General features: G+C 58.5%; 1 protein-coding gene across 4 annotated transcripts in view; it reads left to right on the forward strand.

Annotated features, from left to right (window-relative positions):
- Positions 1 to 16084, forward strand: part of LOC140902438 (cell adhesion molecule CEACAM1-like) — a 30445-nt gene extending 14361 nt beyond the window's left edge. The window contains exons 3-9 of one of the 4 annotated variants that reach the window (XM_073322505.1): positions 8160 to 8435; positions 8595 to 8849; positions 10389 to 10664; positions 12902 to 13019; positions 14048 to 14097; positions 14926 to 14957; positions 15257 to 16084. In XM_073322505.1, coding sequence (XP_073178606.1) covers positions 8160 to 8435; positions 8595 to 8849; positions 10389 to 10664; positions 12902 to 13019; positions 14048 to 14097; positions 14926 to 14957; positions 15257 to 15376 — 1127 coding nt within the window. In that variant the 3' untranslated portion in view covers positions 15377 to 16084. Of the gene's footprint in view, positions 1 to 8159; positions 8436 to 8594; positions 8850 to 10388; positions 10665 to 12901; positions 13074 to 14047; positions 14098 to 14925; positions 14959 to 15256 lie in introns of those variants that run through there. The other 3 variants (XR_012156066.1, XR_012156065.1, XM_073322506.1) reach the window with 3 other exon arrangements.
- Positions 16085 to 16598: the final 514 nt, after the last annotated feature.

Raw genomic sequence — 16598 nt, forward strand, 5'->3', positions numbered from 1 at the left:
CATGTTTAAGAAGGATGAATTCAAACTGGAACAGGTACAGAGAAGGGCTACTAGGATGATCCGAGGAATGGAAAACTTGTCCTATGAAAGGAGACTCAAGGAGCTTGGCTTGTTTAGCCTAACCAAAAGAAGGTTGAGGGGAGATATGATTGCTCTCTATAAATATATCAGAGGGATAAATACCAGAGAGGGAGAGGAATTATTTAAGCTCAGTACCAATGTGGACACAAGAACAAATGGATATAAACTGGTCATTGGGAAGTTTAGACTTGAAATTAGACGAAGGTTCCTAACCATCAGGGGAGTGAAGTTTTGGAACAGCCTTCCAAGGGAAGCAGTGGGGGCAAAAGACCTATCTGGCTTTAAGATTAAACTCAACAAGTTTATGGAGGAGATGGTATGATGGGATAACATGATTTTGGTAATTAAATGATCTTTAAATATTCATGGTAAATATTTGGCCTGTGATGGGATGTTAGATGGGGTGGGATCTGAGTTACTACAGAAAATTCTTTCCTGGGTATCTGGCTGGTGAATCTTGCCCATATGCTCAGGGTTTAGCTGATCACCGTATTTGGAGTTGGGAAGGAATTTTCCTCTAGGGCAGATTGGAAGGGGCCCTGGAGGTTGTCACGGAGTCCCTGGGCGATGCTCTGGAACTGCTCCCCATGAAGCCAGTCAGGACTCTGGGACAGTCGCCTTTCTGTGAGCAGCCTGTCTTCAGGACACACAGCTCACACGGCTTCCACCTTCCTGGGTCTGACCTCGGAGCATTCAGCCTCCTCTGCCCCTCCGTGCGCTTACCCCAGCGAGTCCGCTCAGGCAGGGCTCCTGGGGAAGCCAGAGGGTCCTGCACCCCAACTTTGCAGTCAGACGGGACTCTCAGCCAGCCAGTAAAACAGAGATTTATTAGATGACAGGAACATGGTCTAAAACAGAGCTTGCAGGTGCAGAGAACAGGACCCCTCAGCTGGGTCCATTGGGGGGGCGGGGGCAGTGAGCCAGACAATCACGTCTGCCCTTCACTCCATGTCCCAGCCAGCCCCAAACTGAAACTCCCTCCAGCCCCGCTCCTCTGGGCTTTCAGAGGAACAGCCGTGTTAGTCTGTATTCGCAAAAAGAAAAGGAGTACTTGTGGCACCTTAGAGACTAACCAATTTATTTGAGCATGAGCTTTCGTGAGCTACAGCTCACTTCATCAGATGTTTACCGTGGAAACTGCAGCAGACTTTATATACACACAGAAATCATGAAACAATACCTCCTCCCACCCCACTGTCCTGCTGGTAATAGCTTATCTAAAGTGATCAACAGGTGGGCCATTTCCAGCACAAATCCAGGTTTTCTCACCCTCCACCCCCCCACACAAATTCACTCTCCTGCTGGTGCTAGCCCATCCAAAGTGACAACTCTTTACATAATCAAGTCGGGCTATTTCCTGCATAGATCAAGGTTTTCTCACATCCCCCCCACCCCCATACACACACAAACTCACTCTCCTGCTGGTAATAGCTGATCTAAACTGACCATTCTCCAGGTTTAAATCCAAGTTAAACCAGAACATCTGGGGGGGGGGGGGGTAGGAAAAAACAAGAGGAAACAGGCTACCTTGCATAATGACTTAGCCACTCCCAGTCTCTATTTAAGCCTAAATTAATAGTATCCAATTTGCAAATGAATTCCAATTCAGCAGTTTCTCGCTGGAGTCTGGATTTGAAGTTTTTTTGTTTTAAGATAGCGACCTTCATGTCTGTGATTGCGTGACCAGAGAGATTGAAGTGTTCTCCGACTGGTTTATGAATGTTATAATTCTTGACATCTGATTTGTGTCCATTTATTCTTTTACGTAGAGACTGTCCAGTTTGACCAATGTACATGGCAGAGGGGCATTGCTGGCACATGATGGCATAGATCACATTGGTGGATGTGCAGGTGAACGAGCCTCTGATAGTGTGGCTGATGTTATTAGGCCCTGTGATGGTGTCCCCTGAATAGATATGTGGGCACAATTGGCAACGGGCTTTGTTGCAAGGATAAGTTCCTGGGTTAGTGGTTCTGTTGTGTGGTATGTGGTTGTTGGTGAGTATTTGCTTCAGGTTGCGGGGCTGTCTGTAGGCAAGGACTGGCCTGTCTCCCAAGACTTGTGAGAGTGTTGGGTCATCCTTTAGGATAGGTTGTAGATCCTTAATAATGCGTTGGAGGGGTTTTAGTTGGGGGCTGAAGGTGACGGCTAGTGGCGTTCTGTTATTTTCTTTGTTAGGCCTGTCCTGTAGTAGGTAACTTCTGGGAACTCTTCTGGCTCTATCAATCTGTTTCTTTACTTCTGCAGGTGGGTATTGTAGTTGTAAGAAAGCTTGACAGAGATCTTGTAGGTGTTTGTCTCTGTCTGAGGGGTTGGAGCAAATGCGGTTGTATCGCAGAGCTTGGCTGTAGACGATGGATCGTGTGGTGTGGTCAGGGTGAAAGCTGGAGGCATGCAGGTAGGAATAGCGGTCAGTAGGTTTACGGTATAGGGTGGTGTTTATGTGGCCATTGTTTATTAGCACTGTAATGTCCAGGAAGTGGATCTCTTGTGTGGACTGGACCAGGCTGAGGTTGGTGGTGGGATGGAAATTGTTGAAATCATGGTGGAATTCCTCAAGGGCTTCTTTTCCATGGGTCCAGATGATGAAGATGTCATCAATATAGCGCAAGTAGAGTAGGGGCTTTAGGGGACGAGAGCTGAGGAAGCGTTGTTCTAAATCAGCCATAAAAATGTTGGCATACTGTGGGGCCATGCGGGTACCCATAGCAGTGCCGCTGATCTGAAGGTATACATTGTCCCCAAATGTGAAATAGTTATGGGTAAGGACAAAGTCACAAAGTTCAGCCACCAGGTTAGCCGTGACATTATCGGGGATAGTGTTCTTGACGGCTTGTAGTCCATCTTTGTGTGGAATGTTCTCTGGGCTTTGTTCCTTTCCCAGGCCAGGAGGTCACCGGATTCTTTAGTTCTCCAACCCTTCAGCTTTCACCTTGGGGGGCAGGGGAGGAAGGGTCCAGGCAATCAGTTGCCAGGAAACAGGGTGTTGGCCATTCTCTGTGTCCAGACTCCTGCACACACCTGCCCTCTAGGGCTCTGCAATGATCATACACCCTTATCGCACCACCTAGATACTTAAGAACTTCATAGGGGAAACTGAGGCACCCCCACACTATTCAGAGGAAACATTAAGAACAGTCCCACTTCGTCACAGAGGTTTTTCGACTTCCTCTGTAGCATGGGGCACAGGTCGCTTCCTGGAGGATTCTCTGCTCCTTGAAGTCTTTAAACCACGATTTGAGGATTTCAATAGCTCAGACATAGGTGAGAGGTTTATTGCAGGAGTGGGTGGGTGAGATTCTGTGGCCTGCGTTGTGCAGGAGGTCGGACTAGATGATCATAATGGTCCCTTCTGACCTTAGTATCTATGAAGTCTCTGGAGAACATCCCCAGCTGGGATGGGTCCTTCAGTCCTTTCTTCAGAGTTTCTGTTTGTAGCCAAGTCCCTCCAGAGGTCGGAAGCAGGACTGAAGACCAGATGGAGGAGCTGCAGCACCTTTGTATAGTCTCTTGCCGTGTGGTCTCTGCTTTCTGTGTCCCAAGGACAATCTGTCCATCCCATGGCCTGGAAACACCCCAGAGTCCTGTCCATAGGCAGGGCCCTGCCTGCCTGGCTGAGTCCCCAGGCGTGTCTGCCTTCTCTCAGTGGGTCAGGTGTGTCGCTGATGGTCCTTAATGGGCCGTCCAGCAGGCTGGGCAGAGCTGACCCCAACTTGTCTGGGGTGTCCCCCAGAAGCACAGCACATGTTTGAAATACAGACAGGACAGAGCCAGTTCTTACAGCTTTAAATACAAAAATGATACACGCACACAGACAGCATCACCCTAACCAGCCAACCATAACCTTTCAGTAGACACCTTACACAACAGCCTTTGTACAATATTTGCGGCAAATACATAACAGTGGTTACAACAATGATCCACACGGTCACAGGTTATGTCAGTAATGTCACAACCCGCTATCAGCCTACAGGCTGGCTCCAGGCCCCCAGCCGCACACCGGGTCTGTGTCCCCACCTGAGATCTGGGCACTGCTGGCCCCGGCGCTGTCTCCTGGGGGTGGGTAGTGGATGGGGGCGGGGGGAGGCGCTGTCTCTCTGAGCCGCTGTTTCCTCCTTCGCTCTGTTGATTTTCTCCTGGGATTTACCCACTCCTTCCTCTTGCGCCTGCCCCCCCAACCCCTCCGCACCTCTCTGTGCCCCCCAGCAAGGGGTGCTGGAGAGTGAATTAGCCAGCGGGCATGGGAGGGAGCTTGGAGGGAGACGGGGATGGGGGGTGCCCTGGGGGAACAGATGGGAGGGGACTTTCCCAGCCCCCCCAGGGAAGAGGGTACAGACTGGAGGGGTTTCCTTGGCCCTGCCATTGGAATCTGGATGCCCCCTCCCCACGGACTCTCATGGGATGTGGGGAGACCCCAGGGGGCCTGGAGCCATGAGGTCCCCCTTGTTTTGCTATAGGGCTGGGTGGGAATGAGGGGCAGTGCTAGGCCACCCCCTCACCTCACTGAGTCAGCCCGATCTCCCCGGGGTCAGTGAGAGTGGCTCTGGCTGACTGCCCATGATGCACCAGGGAGGTCATCCCCCCCCTCCCCCCCCCAGGGCCTGGGTCTGGGATGGGCAGCTCCATCCAGGTCAGAGAGGACGGCAAGGACCTGGCACTGGGCTGTGCCCACAGGGCAATCCTGGCAGCACCCACATGCCTGGGGACCAGCACCAATCACCCTGTGGGGTTGCAGCCCTCAAGTTGGGCCCAAACCATCACAGCTTGAAAATCATCAGCTTGAATCATCAGCTTGAAAATCCTGCTGTTACGCCAGAGCCTGGGAGCTGGAGCAACCACAGGCATGAGTCTGTTGAAAATCACGGGGCTCCGGAAGCCAGAGTCTCAGGGAAGCACCAATAACTGTGAGACACGACACTGGGGAGAGGGACCCTCTGCTGGACCCCAGAAAGCAAATGTGCATCTCCGCAGCTCTGCGGTGCAAAGGACCTGTGACGAAGTGGGACTGTTCTTAATGTTTCCTCTGAATAGTGTGGGGGTGCCTCAGTTTCCCCTAGGCAGTTCTTAAGTATCTAGGGGGTGGAGTAAGGGTGTATGATCATTGCAGAGCCCTAGAGGGCAGGTGTGTGCAGGAGTCTGGACACAGAGAATGGCCGACACCCTGTTTCCTGGCCACTGATGGCCTGGGCCCTTCCCCCCTGCAAGGTGAGAGCTGAAGGGTTGGAGAACAAAGGAATCAGGTGACCTCCTGGCCCCGGAAAGGGACAAAGCCCAGAGGAGGAGGGGCTGGAGGGTTTTCAGTTTGGGGCTGGCTGGGACATGGAGTGAAGTGCAGACGTGGTTGTCTGGCTCACTGCCCCCCAAAATGGACCCAGCTGAGGGGTCCCGTTCTCTGCAACTGCAAGCTCTGTTTTAGACCATGTTCCTGTCGTCTAATAAACCTTCTGTTTTACTGGCTGGCTGAGAGTCACGTCTGACTGCGAAGTTGGGGGGCAGGACCCTCTGGCTTCCCCAGGAGCCCCGCCTGAGCGGACTCGCTGGGGGGAAGCGCACGGAGGGGCAGAGGATGCTGAATGCTCCGAGGTCAGACCCAGGAAGGTGGAAGCTGTGTGTCCTGAAGACAGGCTGCTCACAGAAAGGCGACTGCCCCAGAGTCCTGACTGGCTTCATGGGGAGCAGTTCCAGAGCATCGCCCAGGGACTCCGTGACAACTGGTGGGAGCGGTGGGATGTACTGCACCCCGTGGATGGCACTTCCTGCAGTAAGTGACTGGGGAGCAGTAAAACGAAGGGGGATTGACGAGGACCAGGCCTGCTGAAGGCTCAGAGAGGAGCGGTTTCGGGGGGCGGTTAACCCCTGGGAGTGTGTGACTAGCGAGAAGGACTGTGCAGTAATGGGGTCCCCCTGGGAACTGCAGTGAGCAGTCTCAGGGGCGGAGGAGCCTGCAGCTTGGCCCGGGGAGAGAGAAGGACTTTTGCAGTAACAGGGTTCCCCTGGGGATTGCAGTGAGCGGTCCCAGGGGCGGAGGAGTCTGCAGCTCGACCCTGGCAAAGAGGTGGTGACCTCGAGAAGGGCTGGCACACTAGGGGTTCTCTCTGGAAACCGTGGGGAGCTGAGAACACACGGGCCTGTGAGTCCACAACAACTTGGGAAGAGCAGAGTGATGGTCTGTCACCGTCTCCTTAAGAAGGACATTGTAACCCTGTGCAAAAAGAGAGGGTTGAGCATTGGGAAGTTCACCAAAGCAGAGTTAATCGTGCAGCTGGAGGAGGATGACCGCTCTAAGGAACAGATTCCTGACCCCAAATGGGGCTATCGCAGGATCTGGGAGCAGCTGGAGTGGGAGCCAGGCATCGCCAAGACTCCTGTCCCCGACCAGACGAGGGTCTTCACGATCGGGTTCCCCATCGGGGGATCGAGACGGACGGGATTTGAGCTGAGTCCGAGAGAGCAAGAGGACTGTGGGAGACAGCGAGAGCCCGAGAAAGAGCTGCAGAAGCAGCAGCAGGATGAACTGGCGGTGGGGGAGCGGAGACGCCTAGGGGACCTCCCCGGGGGTGAGTGGGGATAGACCCCGGGGGGCCAGTTCCGCAGGGAACCTCGAGACTAAATTGCTGCCCCTGGTTAAGGAGGGGGGGGGTGTGGATGCCCACCTCACTGCCTTTGAGCAGGCTGGCGATTTGAACCAAGGGGACCCTGCGGAAAAGCCCCGGTGTCTAGCTCCCTTGCTGGGTCCCAAGGCCATAGACTCCGTCAGCCAGATGGTTGGGGATGTGGACAGGCTCCCACTCCTGGTCCCAACCTATATGTCTGTGTGGAGTTTCCTGGGGCCAGACCCCTCGGATCTCCAGTGGGAGCAGAAGGTGATGGTCAATGGGGAGACATTCTTGGGGTGGCCAAAGGGCAGGGGCTGCATAAACCTTCCCACATGCGGCCTGCGAGTGCTATCGACCACCCCTGACCTAAGGGAGGGCGTGAAACTGGAAGGGCCTGGTGTAACTCCTACCAAGGAACGGGAGAGATGCTGGGGCATCCATGGGAACGTTGGTGGCTTTGAACTTCCCCAGGTCACCGGCTAAAGTGACCCCGCTCAGTTCGATCTCAAAGGGGGGAGAGATGTGACGAAGTGGGACTGTTCTTAATGCTTCCTCTGAATAGTGTGGGGGTGCCTCAGTTTCCCCTAGGCAGTTCTTAAGTATGTAGGGGGTGGAGTAAGGGTGTATGATCATTGCAGAGCCCTAGAGGGCAGGTGTGTGCAGGAGTCTGGACACAGAGAATGGCCGACACCCTGTCTCCTGGCCACTGATGGCCTGGGCCCTTCCCCCCTGCAAGGTGAGAGCTGAAGGGTTGGAGAACAAAGGAATCAGGTGACCACCTGGCCCGGGAAAGGAACAAAGCCCAGAGGAGGAGGGGCTGGAGGGTTTTCGGTTTGGGGCTGGCTGGGACATGGAGTGAAGTGCAGACGTGGTTGTCTGGCTCACTGCCCCCCAAAATGGACCCAGCTGAGGGGTCCCGTTCTCTGCACCTGCAAGCTCTGTTTTAGACCATGTTCCTGTCGTCTAATAAACCTTCTGTGGTTACTGGCTGGCTGAGAGTCACGTCTGACTGCGAAGTTGGGGGGCAGGACCCTCTGGCTTCCCCAGGAGCCCCGCCTGAGTGGACTCGCTGGGGGAAGCGCACGGAGGGGCAGAGGATGCTGAATGCTCCGAGGTCAGACCCAGGAAGGGGGAAGCCGGGTGAACTGTGTCCTGAAGACAGGCTGCTCCCAGAGAGGAGACTTCCCCAGAGTCCTGACTGGCTTCATGGGGAGCAGTTCCAGAGCATCGCCCGGGGTCGCTGTGACAGGACCCTTCCCACAACGCTTCAGAACGGCCATGCCGGGATCCTTCCCATGGTCCCGCATGGCGGCGACACCGGGACCCTTCCCACAATGCTGTTGGATGACTATGCTGGGAACCTCCTCACAATGCCATAAGACGGCAGTGCTGGGACCTTTCCCCGGTCCCGCAGGGCGGTGGCCCAGATCCTGGGCGAACAGAGGGCCAGGGACACACGGTAACGCTCTCTCTGTTCCCAGAAATGCTGTCCAAGCCCACGGTGATGCCCAGCGAAACCCAGGTGCTGGAGAATGGGACCTTCACCCTCACGTGCAACACTTCTGTGAGCGCCGACACCGTGCTCTGGCTCCGGGACGGGGTGTTCCTCGCACCCAGTGACCGGCTGGGGCTGTCTCCTGACAACCGGACCCTCACAGTGCTGAATTTCACCCAAGCCGATGCCGGCGCCTACCAGTGCGAGGTCAGGAACCCCGTCAGCACCGAACGCAGCGAGCCCAGCAACGTGACGGAGGCCTGTGAGTAACTGCAGCCCCGTCCCCCGGCCGCGCTGCCCCCGGCCCTGCCGGCATCGCCCAGCCGCGGAGATGCAGCCACCTCTGGAGTGGGGCAGGCACCTGTTTATAACTTGTCCTGCTAGTGCCCTCCCTCCCAATGATCCTCTCCTCTGTATATAGATGGGCCAGACTCCACCAGGATAGACCCTCCAGGACCCATCGGCCTGACCCTTGGATCCTCTCTGACCCTGACGTGTGTCGCCGACTCCGTCCCAGCCCCGAGCTATCGCTGGTTTTTCAACGGCACCATATTACTCCAGACCGGGAGCAGCCTGACCATTAACCTCACAACCTTGGATCAGCTGGGCACATATAAGTGCCAGGCTGACAACTCTGTCACCGGCCTCACTGATGAAGTGGAGATCAAGGTGCTCGGTGAGTAACCAGGCACCGCGCCCCATGCCTGCCTCTGTCTGAGGCCCACAGAGCACCAGGGGCTCCGTCATTGTCTTTCCAGCCTGCGCCCTGGCCACTCCGGATCTGTCCTTTCTCCAGCCAGGCTCCCTGTCTGCATGGGACGTCCCCTGTCACCTGTCACTCTGTGCACCAACCCCACGGGTCAGCACCGTTCCTGCGCCCTGGGCTCTCCCCATCAACGCGGCCGGGTCTGGGGACTTCAGCTCAGTTCTGGATTCACCCCCTGGGCTCTGTTCTCCAGGGGACGCTCCCATCAGTCTCCAGTCTGGATCAGACACCCCCTGTCACCTGGCACGCCATGTACCAAGCCTGCTCCCCGGGCTGGGCGTTCTCGGCTATTTCACTGTCTCTCCAGCCACATCCCCCTGCGCTCTGGTCCTGTCCAGGGCTCAGCTCCACCCTGTGGGCTCTGTCCTGTGGGGGCTGCTCCCAGCCGTGCTGCAGCTGGGCCGGACGCTACCTGTCGTCTTCCAAGCCATGCCCCAGTTCCTGCGATCAGCGTGTTGTGCGCCATGCTCTGTGCCTGTCTCTCCCTCCCAGTGCCGTTCTGTTTCTGCCCCCGGCCCCCCCACCAACGGTCTCTGTCCTCCATGGGATGCCCCATAACGCCCCACTGCAGCTCAGACAGCAACCTCCTGCCCACCTGGCACCTCCGGCTGATTCCCACCTGGGCCGGGCTTGTGGCCATGGCATTGAGGGTGGGGGGATATCAGTCTGTACTTGCTGTCGGCTCCAGGCCCCCACACACACTGGCTCTGTGTCCCAGCGCTGTCTCCTGGGGGTGGGTAGCAGATGGGGCAGATGGTGGGGGGTGCGGGGAGGCACCCTCTCTCTGAGCCGGTTTCCTCCTTCGCTCTGTTGTTTCTCTCCTGTGACTTACCGGCGCCTTCCTGGTGCACCTGCCCCCCACGGCCCCCGCGCTGCTTGGTGCCCCCCAGCAAGGGGTGCTGGAGAGTGAATTAACCAGCAGGCAGGACAGGGAGCTCAGAGAGGGACAAGGGGATTGGGGGTGCCCTGAGGGAACAGATGGGAGGGGATGTTCCTAGCCCCCCAGGGAAGGGGGTACAGACTGGAGGAGTCTCCTTGGCGCTACCCCTGGAGTCCGGACACCCCCTCCCCTTTGGACTCTCGTGGGGAGAACCCAGGGGCCTGGGGCTGTGAGGCCCTTGCTGAGCTATGGGGCTCTGGAGGAATATGGGGCAGCACTAGGCTGGAGTTACCTCCTGCCCCCCCACTGGGTCACCCTAATCTCCCCAGGGTCAGCGAGAGCAGCTCTGGCTGACTGCCCATGATGCACCAGCGAGCCCCTCCCCCCCGCCCCCGGCCTGGGTCTGGGATGGGCTGCTCCATCCTGGTCTGAGGTGCAAAGGGTGAAGGACCCTTCCCATGATACGGCAGGACAGGGATAGCAGGACCTTTCCCTTAGGGCGACGGCCCCAACCCCAGGCGAACGGAGGGCCAGGACACACACTGACGCTCTCTCTGTCCCCTGCACAGAAATGCTGCCCAAGCCCACAGTGACGCCAAACCAAATCCAGGTGCCGGAGAACGGGACCTTCACCCTCACGTGTAACAGCTCCCCCCACGCCGACACCCTGCTCTGGCTCCGGGACGGGGCGTCCCTCGCGCCCAGTGACCGGCTGGGGCTGTCCCCTGACAACCGGACCCTCACGGTGTCGGGTGTCACCCAGGGCGATGCCGGCGCCTACCAGTGCGAGGTCAGGAACCCCGTCAGCACCGAACGCAGCGAGCCCAGCACCGTGACGGTGGCCTGTGAGTAACTGCAGCCCCGTCCCCCGGCCGCGCTGCCCCCGGCCCTGCCGGCATCGCCATGGAAATGTGATCACTTCTGGGGTGGGGCGCTGGGATTGTTTATACAGGGATCCTTTGCTGGTACCGTCCCTCCACTGATGCTCTAACTCTCTGTGTAGATGGGCTGGACTCTGCCCAGATAGACCCACCAGGAAACCTCACCCTCCCCTGGGGTCCCCTCTGACCCTGACATGTGTCTTTGAGTCTGTCCCGCCCTCGTGCAATGATACCAACACTAACCACCTGGGCTCAGCAGGGCACGTACGTGTGGCAGGCTCACAACCCCATCACCAGCCGCATGGCCTGGGCATCTGTCGCCGTGTGGTTAAGTGAGTCCCTGGGGGGTGGACCCCAGCAGTGTTTCCTGCTGGGGGCGAGGTGCTGGTGGGGCTGGGACTGGAGCTAGGGCCAGGTTTGGGGTGGGGGGGTGGGGGGGTGGGCTGTGGGCTGCCAGTGGCACTCAGGGGACCCTTTGGTGTTGGTGCCTCTGTACATGATCCCTCCCACTCCTGCTCAGCCCTGCTTCTCTCTAGGGCCAGGTGCTGGGGGCCCAGACTGGGGCTAGCCTTGGGGTCCATCTCCCCCATGGCTGGGGGGCAGGGGATCTGTCAATGCATCGTCCAGCCCCATGGTCTCCCGAATCCCCCCGACACCAGCCAGTGATAGAGCTGAGACCCCTGAGGAGCCCCAACCCCCCCCTGCTCCCAAGGGGGCTGGGCAGCACCAGGAGACCTCCCAGTTCCTGACCTTTGGACCCCCCCTCAGCCCACCGCATCCAGGGTCCTGTCTTGGGCCCAAACCCCTCAGGCTCAGGGGACCCCTGGCGGAGCTGCCCCCAATGCCTCGGCGCAGGGGTCAGATGTGGGTTCCAGCCCCCAGGGCCTCACGTTGAGCACCGAGAGGGAACAGCATTGGGAAGCCTGGGGCATGGGGGGTGGTCATGGCTGAGCTCCCTGATATACCCACTGTAACAATGCGGCCTCTGGCGGGACACAACTGAGAGTATCAATTCAGGACAAATTGCTTGGAGAAGGGCAGTTACAGCCCAAGGCTGGGGTTTCTCCACTTCTAAGACAAACCAAACCAGCCAGACAGAGAGGACTTCGGTCTCACCCCACCAGCTAACCACAAGTCACACAAGCAATTCCCTTCGACACTCCAGTTTCCCAGTATCCCCACCAGTGCCACTCATTACGGGGACAAATGGTGATGAAAACCAACACCCCAGTAAAAGAAAAAAGGTTCTCTTGATCCCTAAGGACCAAGCCCCAGACCCAGGTCAATATACAAATCAGATCTTACCCACAAAAAAACGCTGTTGCCAATCCTTTAGAATCTAAAGGTTTATTCATAAAAGTAAAAAGATATAGATGAGAGCAAGAATTGGTTAAATGGAATCAATTACATAACCGGGTCATGACCAGTAATGGCAAAGTTCTTGGTTCAGGCTTGTAGCAGTGATGGAATAAACGGCAGGTTCAAATCAAGTCTCTGGAGATCATCCATAGCTGGGATGGGTCATCAGTCCTTTGTCCAGAGCTTCAGTTTGTAGCAAGGTTCCTCCAGAGGTCAGAAGCAGGATTGAAGACAAGATGCAGGGGCTCCCAGAGCCTTTTATATCCTCTGCCCATGGAAAGATGCCCCTTTGTTCTTACTGTGGAAAGTCACAGCAGCAAGATGGAGTTTGGAGTAACATGGGCAAGTCACATCTCCATGCCTGACTCAATTCTTTACAGGCCAACGCCATTGTTTACATGTTAGTTTGAAGGTTCCCAGGAAAGCTCAGATGTGGATTGGCATCTCCCAAAGTCCATTGTCAGTTAAGTAAAAAGAAAAGGAGTACTTGTGGCACCTTAGAGACAGTTAAGTGTTTCTTGATTGGGCACTTACTGAGAATAGTCCTTTCTCAAGAAACTGAGCAAATGCTTCACTGAGGCTACTTAGAATCAAACACACTGAGATACAAGTACGTAGCCAATATTCATAACTTCAACTACAAAATGATACACACGTACAGACGGCATAATTATAACCAGCAAATCACAACCTTTTCATAGACACCTTACTGGACCTCCTTTGTACAAGATTTGGTGCAACTATTGGACCTTGGTTGCAACAATGATCTATATGGTCCCGTTTATGTCAATAACGTCACACACACCCTCCTCCCTCTTCTTTTCCATTATCTACAACTCCAGACGCTGACCCCAACTCAGACCTGTCACCTGGAGCCATCGCCGGGATCGTCATCGGGTCGCTGGCCGGGGCGGCGTTGCTCGGGGGCCTGCTCTACTTCCTGCTCTGCAAAACTGGAGGGTAACAGCTCGGGTAACCGGGGGTCCCTGGGGCTGGGGGCTGCCCCGAGTGCTGGTGAGGAGAGGGGTTGGGAGCTGCCCCTGGGTGCTGGAGGGGGTCACTCTCTCTGCCCCCCAGCCCCAGGTCTCTGCACTTCAGGGTCTCTGCTTGTCACTCGCTCTGTGGTGAAGGGTCCTTCCACCTCTCTGCCCGCCAGGATGGGATCTCTCCCCACACGCTTCTTGGAAACAGTGTCAGGTCTCCTAGGGAACAATCCCTGCCCAGGCTGGCACCCAGCGCCCTGAGCCACCCCGGAGCTACCCATCCCCACAGGGAGAGCCAGGGGCTGAGTGTGGGGCATATCCCGGAGGGAGCAGCCCCCATTGTGGGGGCCTGGGGAGAAGAGGCAAGAGAAAGAGAGAGGGAGGGAAAGAAGGAGGGATGGGTGGTGGGGTGGGTTTGTGCGGGGGGGTGGGCAGATGGATGGGTGTGAATGGGAGTTGATGGATGGATGGCTAGAGGAGTGCGGGGGATGGATGGATGGGGGTGGTTGTAGGGATGGATGGGTGCATGTGGGGATGGGTGGATGTGAATGGGGATGAATGGATGGAGTAGGTGTGTGTGGGGATGGAGGGATGAATGGCATGTATGGGGGAGGATGGGTGGATGGATAGAGGGGTGAGGGGGATAGATGGATGCATATGGGGTAGGGTAGGTGCTTGTGGGGGTGGATGGATAGGTAAGTGGGGGTGGATGGATTGGTGGGTGCATGTGGGGTTGGGTGGATGGTTGGATGAATGGGGCGTGTGGGAGAGGATCGGTGGATGGATAGAGAGGTGAGGGGGATGGATGGGCATGGGGTTCAGTAGGTGTGGGGGGGGGTGGGTGGGCCGTGGAGAGACGAGAGGAGCGGGGGACAGATCTGCAGTTTTGGGGAAGCCGGCTGGTTGCTGCCCCCTGTCTCTAGCATGGGGGACGGCCCATCCCCCTGCCCTGTCCCACCCTACACCCCCCCCGCCGGCGTCATGTGGAATCTGCTGTTTCCCCAGGGGGCCCAAGCAGCGCCCGTCCGTCGGAGGCCAGGCCGCGCCCGCCCACAGTAAGTAGCAGCCCCGCCCCTCGCAGCTGCATGGCACGTGCCGCGTGGGCGGGGCCTGCGAGCTGCATGGGCGGGGCCTGCGAGCTGTGTGGGCGGGGCCTGCACCGCTGCCAGTGCTGCTGTTGCTCCCCCATGTGACAGTGTGATGGACGGCCAAGCCCCGGGGCATGATGGGAAACTCCCCGGCCAGACAGGAAGTGACATCGCAGCCGCCCCAGTTTCCAAGAGCCCGTCTGGGATTCTCTTCCCCCGGGCTGGGTCCCGGGTCCCCCGTGGCTGCTCTGGGCTGTGGGTGTCACGGGCTCCGGGTGCCCCCCACCCCCAGTGTCGGGAACTTCGGGAGCAACTGCGGAGATGGGGCGAGGGGGCACTTGGGGCCTGGGGTTCCCTGCTTCTCCGATCCCCCCCCCCTTTCCTCTCTCAGCCCCCCCTTGCCCAACCCAACCCAACCCACTGGTGCTGGGAATCGGGGACTGCACCGCGGAGACACAGGCTGGGGGTCACGTGGCCAAGGGGTTCCCTGCTTATTCCCTCCCCATCCCCCCCCGCTTCTCCACTCCCCTCACGCCCGCTTCCCCTTCCCTTCCCTCCCCTCCTCCTCCCCCTCCCGGGTTCACCACCCTGGTGCAAGGAGCCCCCCACCCTGAGGACCCCACGCCGGCTGCAGCCGCTAACCCAGCTGGTGCTGCTTTGCCTGCTGGCACTAACTCTGCATGGGCCCTGCTGCCCCTGGGGGGTGGGTCACTGCTTGGCTGGGGGGAGGGGGGGGCCTGCACCCCGGGACTGTCGTGTTTCTAACCCCGTCTGTCTCCTGTCTCTGTCCTTCAGACCAGGGTGTCGGTGACAACAAACCTACCTTGGTAAGGAGCCTTCCTGTCCGGCCGCAGGACTCCTGGGTTCTATTCCGCTGGTGGGAGGGGAGGGGAGCAGGGGGGACTGGGAGCAGGACTCCTGGGTTCGTTCCTGGCCCTGGCAGGGGAGTGGGGTCTGGAGGATTAGAGCACGGAGTGGTGGGGGCTGGGAGCCAGGACTCCTGGGTTCTATCTCTGGACCTGGCAGGGGAGTGGGGTCTGGTGGTTAGAGCAGGGGGGGGCTGGGAGCCAGGACTCCTGGGTTCTCTCCCTGGTGCAGTCCTTGATCTGGCTTTCCTGTTTTCCAGGGTGATGAGAACATTCAATATTCTACTCTAGCCTTCACCGCAGGAGACCAGAAGCCGCCACCCGGGTCCCAGCCCCGCCCAGAGAGCGGCACCGTCTACTCGGAAATCAGAAAGAAATGACTGTGATTTGCTTGGGACTCTCGGGAATTATTGCACCCCCCCCACCCCTCCCGCCCCCACCCAGGGGAGCATCTGCCGTCGCCCCCCCCCCGCCCATGCAGGACTTGCTGGGGGGCAGCTCCAGTCCCACCTACACCCTCCCCCCCATGCAGGGTCACTGCCCACTGGGCACAATGAGTGTGGTCCCCTCCCCGCGTGAGGGCCGTCAGGACTCCTGAGGGGCTCTGGGAGGGGAGGGGCGTCGAGTGGTTAGAGCAGGGGGCTGGGAGCCAGGACTCCTGGGTTCACCTCTGCTTTGCACAGGGGTCGGGGCTGGAGGGGGTGTGCTATGCAGAGGGGGATGGTCGGTGTGTGGGGCTGAAGGATAACAGGTGACACCCCCACCCCAGGCCGCGCTGTCGGTGCTGGCTGGCGCGGGGTGTGGATCTGGGCAGCCCCGGGGCAGGGGTGAGGCAGTGAGTCACCCCATAGCATCTCAGCCCACAGCTCTGTGCCCCCCAGCTCCGCCCCCAGCTCTCCGCAGGCCCCTCCCCAAGCCTGCTGCTGTCGGACAGCCTCCGAGGTGCAGGGCGGTTGTGTTGCTCGGGGGGGGGGGGTGCGATGATTGTGCGGGGTGGGGGGTGTCGCTCGCAGCGGGTGGGAATGGCTGACTGGGGGGGGTTGTACCGTGATTGACGCTGTTTGTAATAAAACAAAATGTCAAAACTGCCCCCAGGACAGCCCGGTGTGAGGGGGAGGGCAGAGACGGGCCGCCGCTGGGGGTGGGGCACGGGGACATGGCACAAGCAGACACGGACACGGGGACACACAGACGGACACAGGGATGGGAGGACACTGGGGCGACGGGCAGGACCCCGGGCACAGGACGGGCTGGTCGCCGGGTCCCCGCCCCAGGCACGGGGCTCGTGTCCGGTTGGACTCAGGGGCTCGGCCGGTGGGAGCCGGGGCTGGGGGTAACGGGGCGCCGTTCCCTGGCCGCAGGGATGAGCTCAGTGCGCTCACGCCCCAGCAAGCGCCAAAGGGGGCAGAACTGGGGGACGGTTCCAGGTGTGACCCCAAGGCCCCCCCCAGCGCTGCCCGCGGCTGAGCTCGGTGCAGGCCGGCCGGGGGGGTCTCCGTGGACGCCCCTTTGGCTGCTGCAGGGCCGTGACCTGCTGAGGAAGGGCCCTGGGGAGCGTCTCTCACCAGCAGCAGCTGGGCCAGGACACCCCGGGGACTTGGA

Source organism: Lepidochelys kempii, chromosome 24 (assembly GCF_965140265.1).
Source record: "Lepidochelys kempii isolate rLepKem1 chromosome 24, rLepKem1.hap2, whole genome shotgun sequence".
NCBI classification, from domain to species: Eukaryota; Metazoa; Chordata; order Testudines; family Cheloniidae; genus Lepidochelys; species Lepidochelys kempii.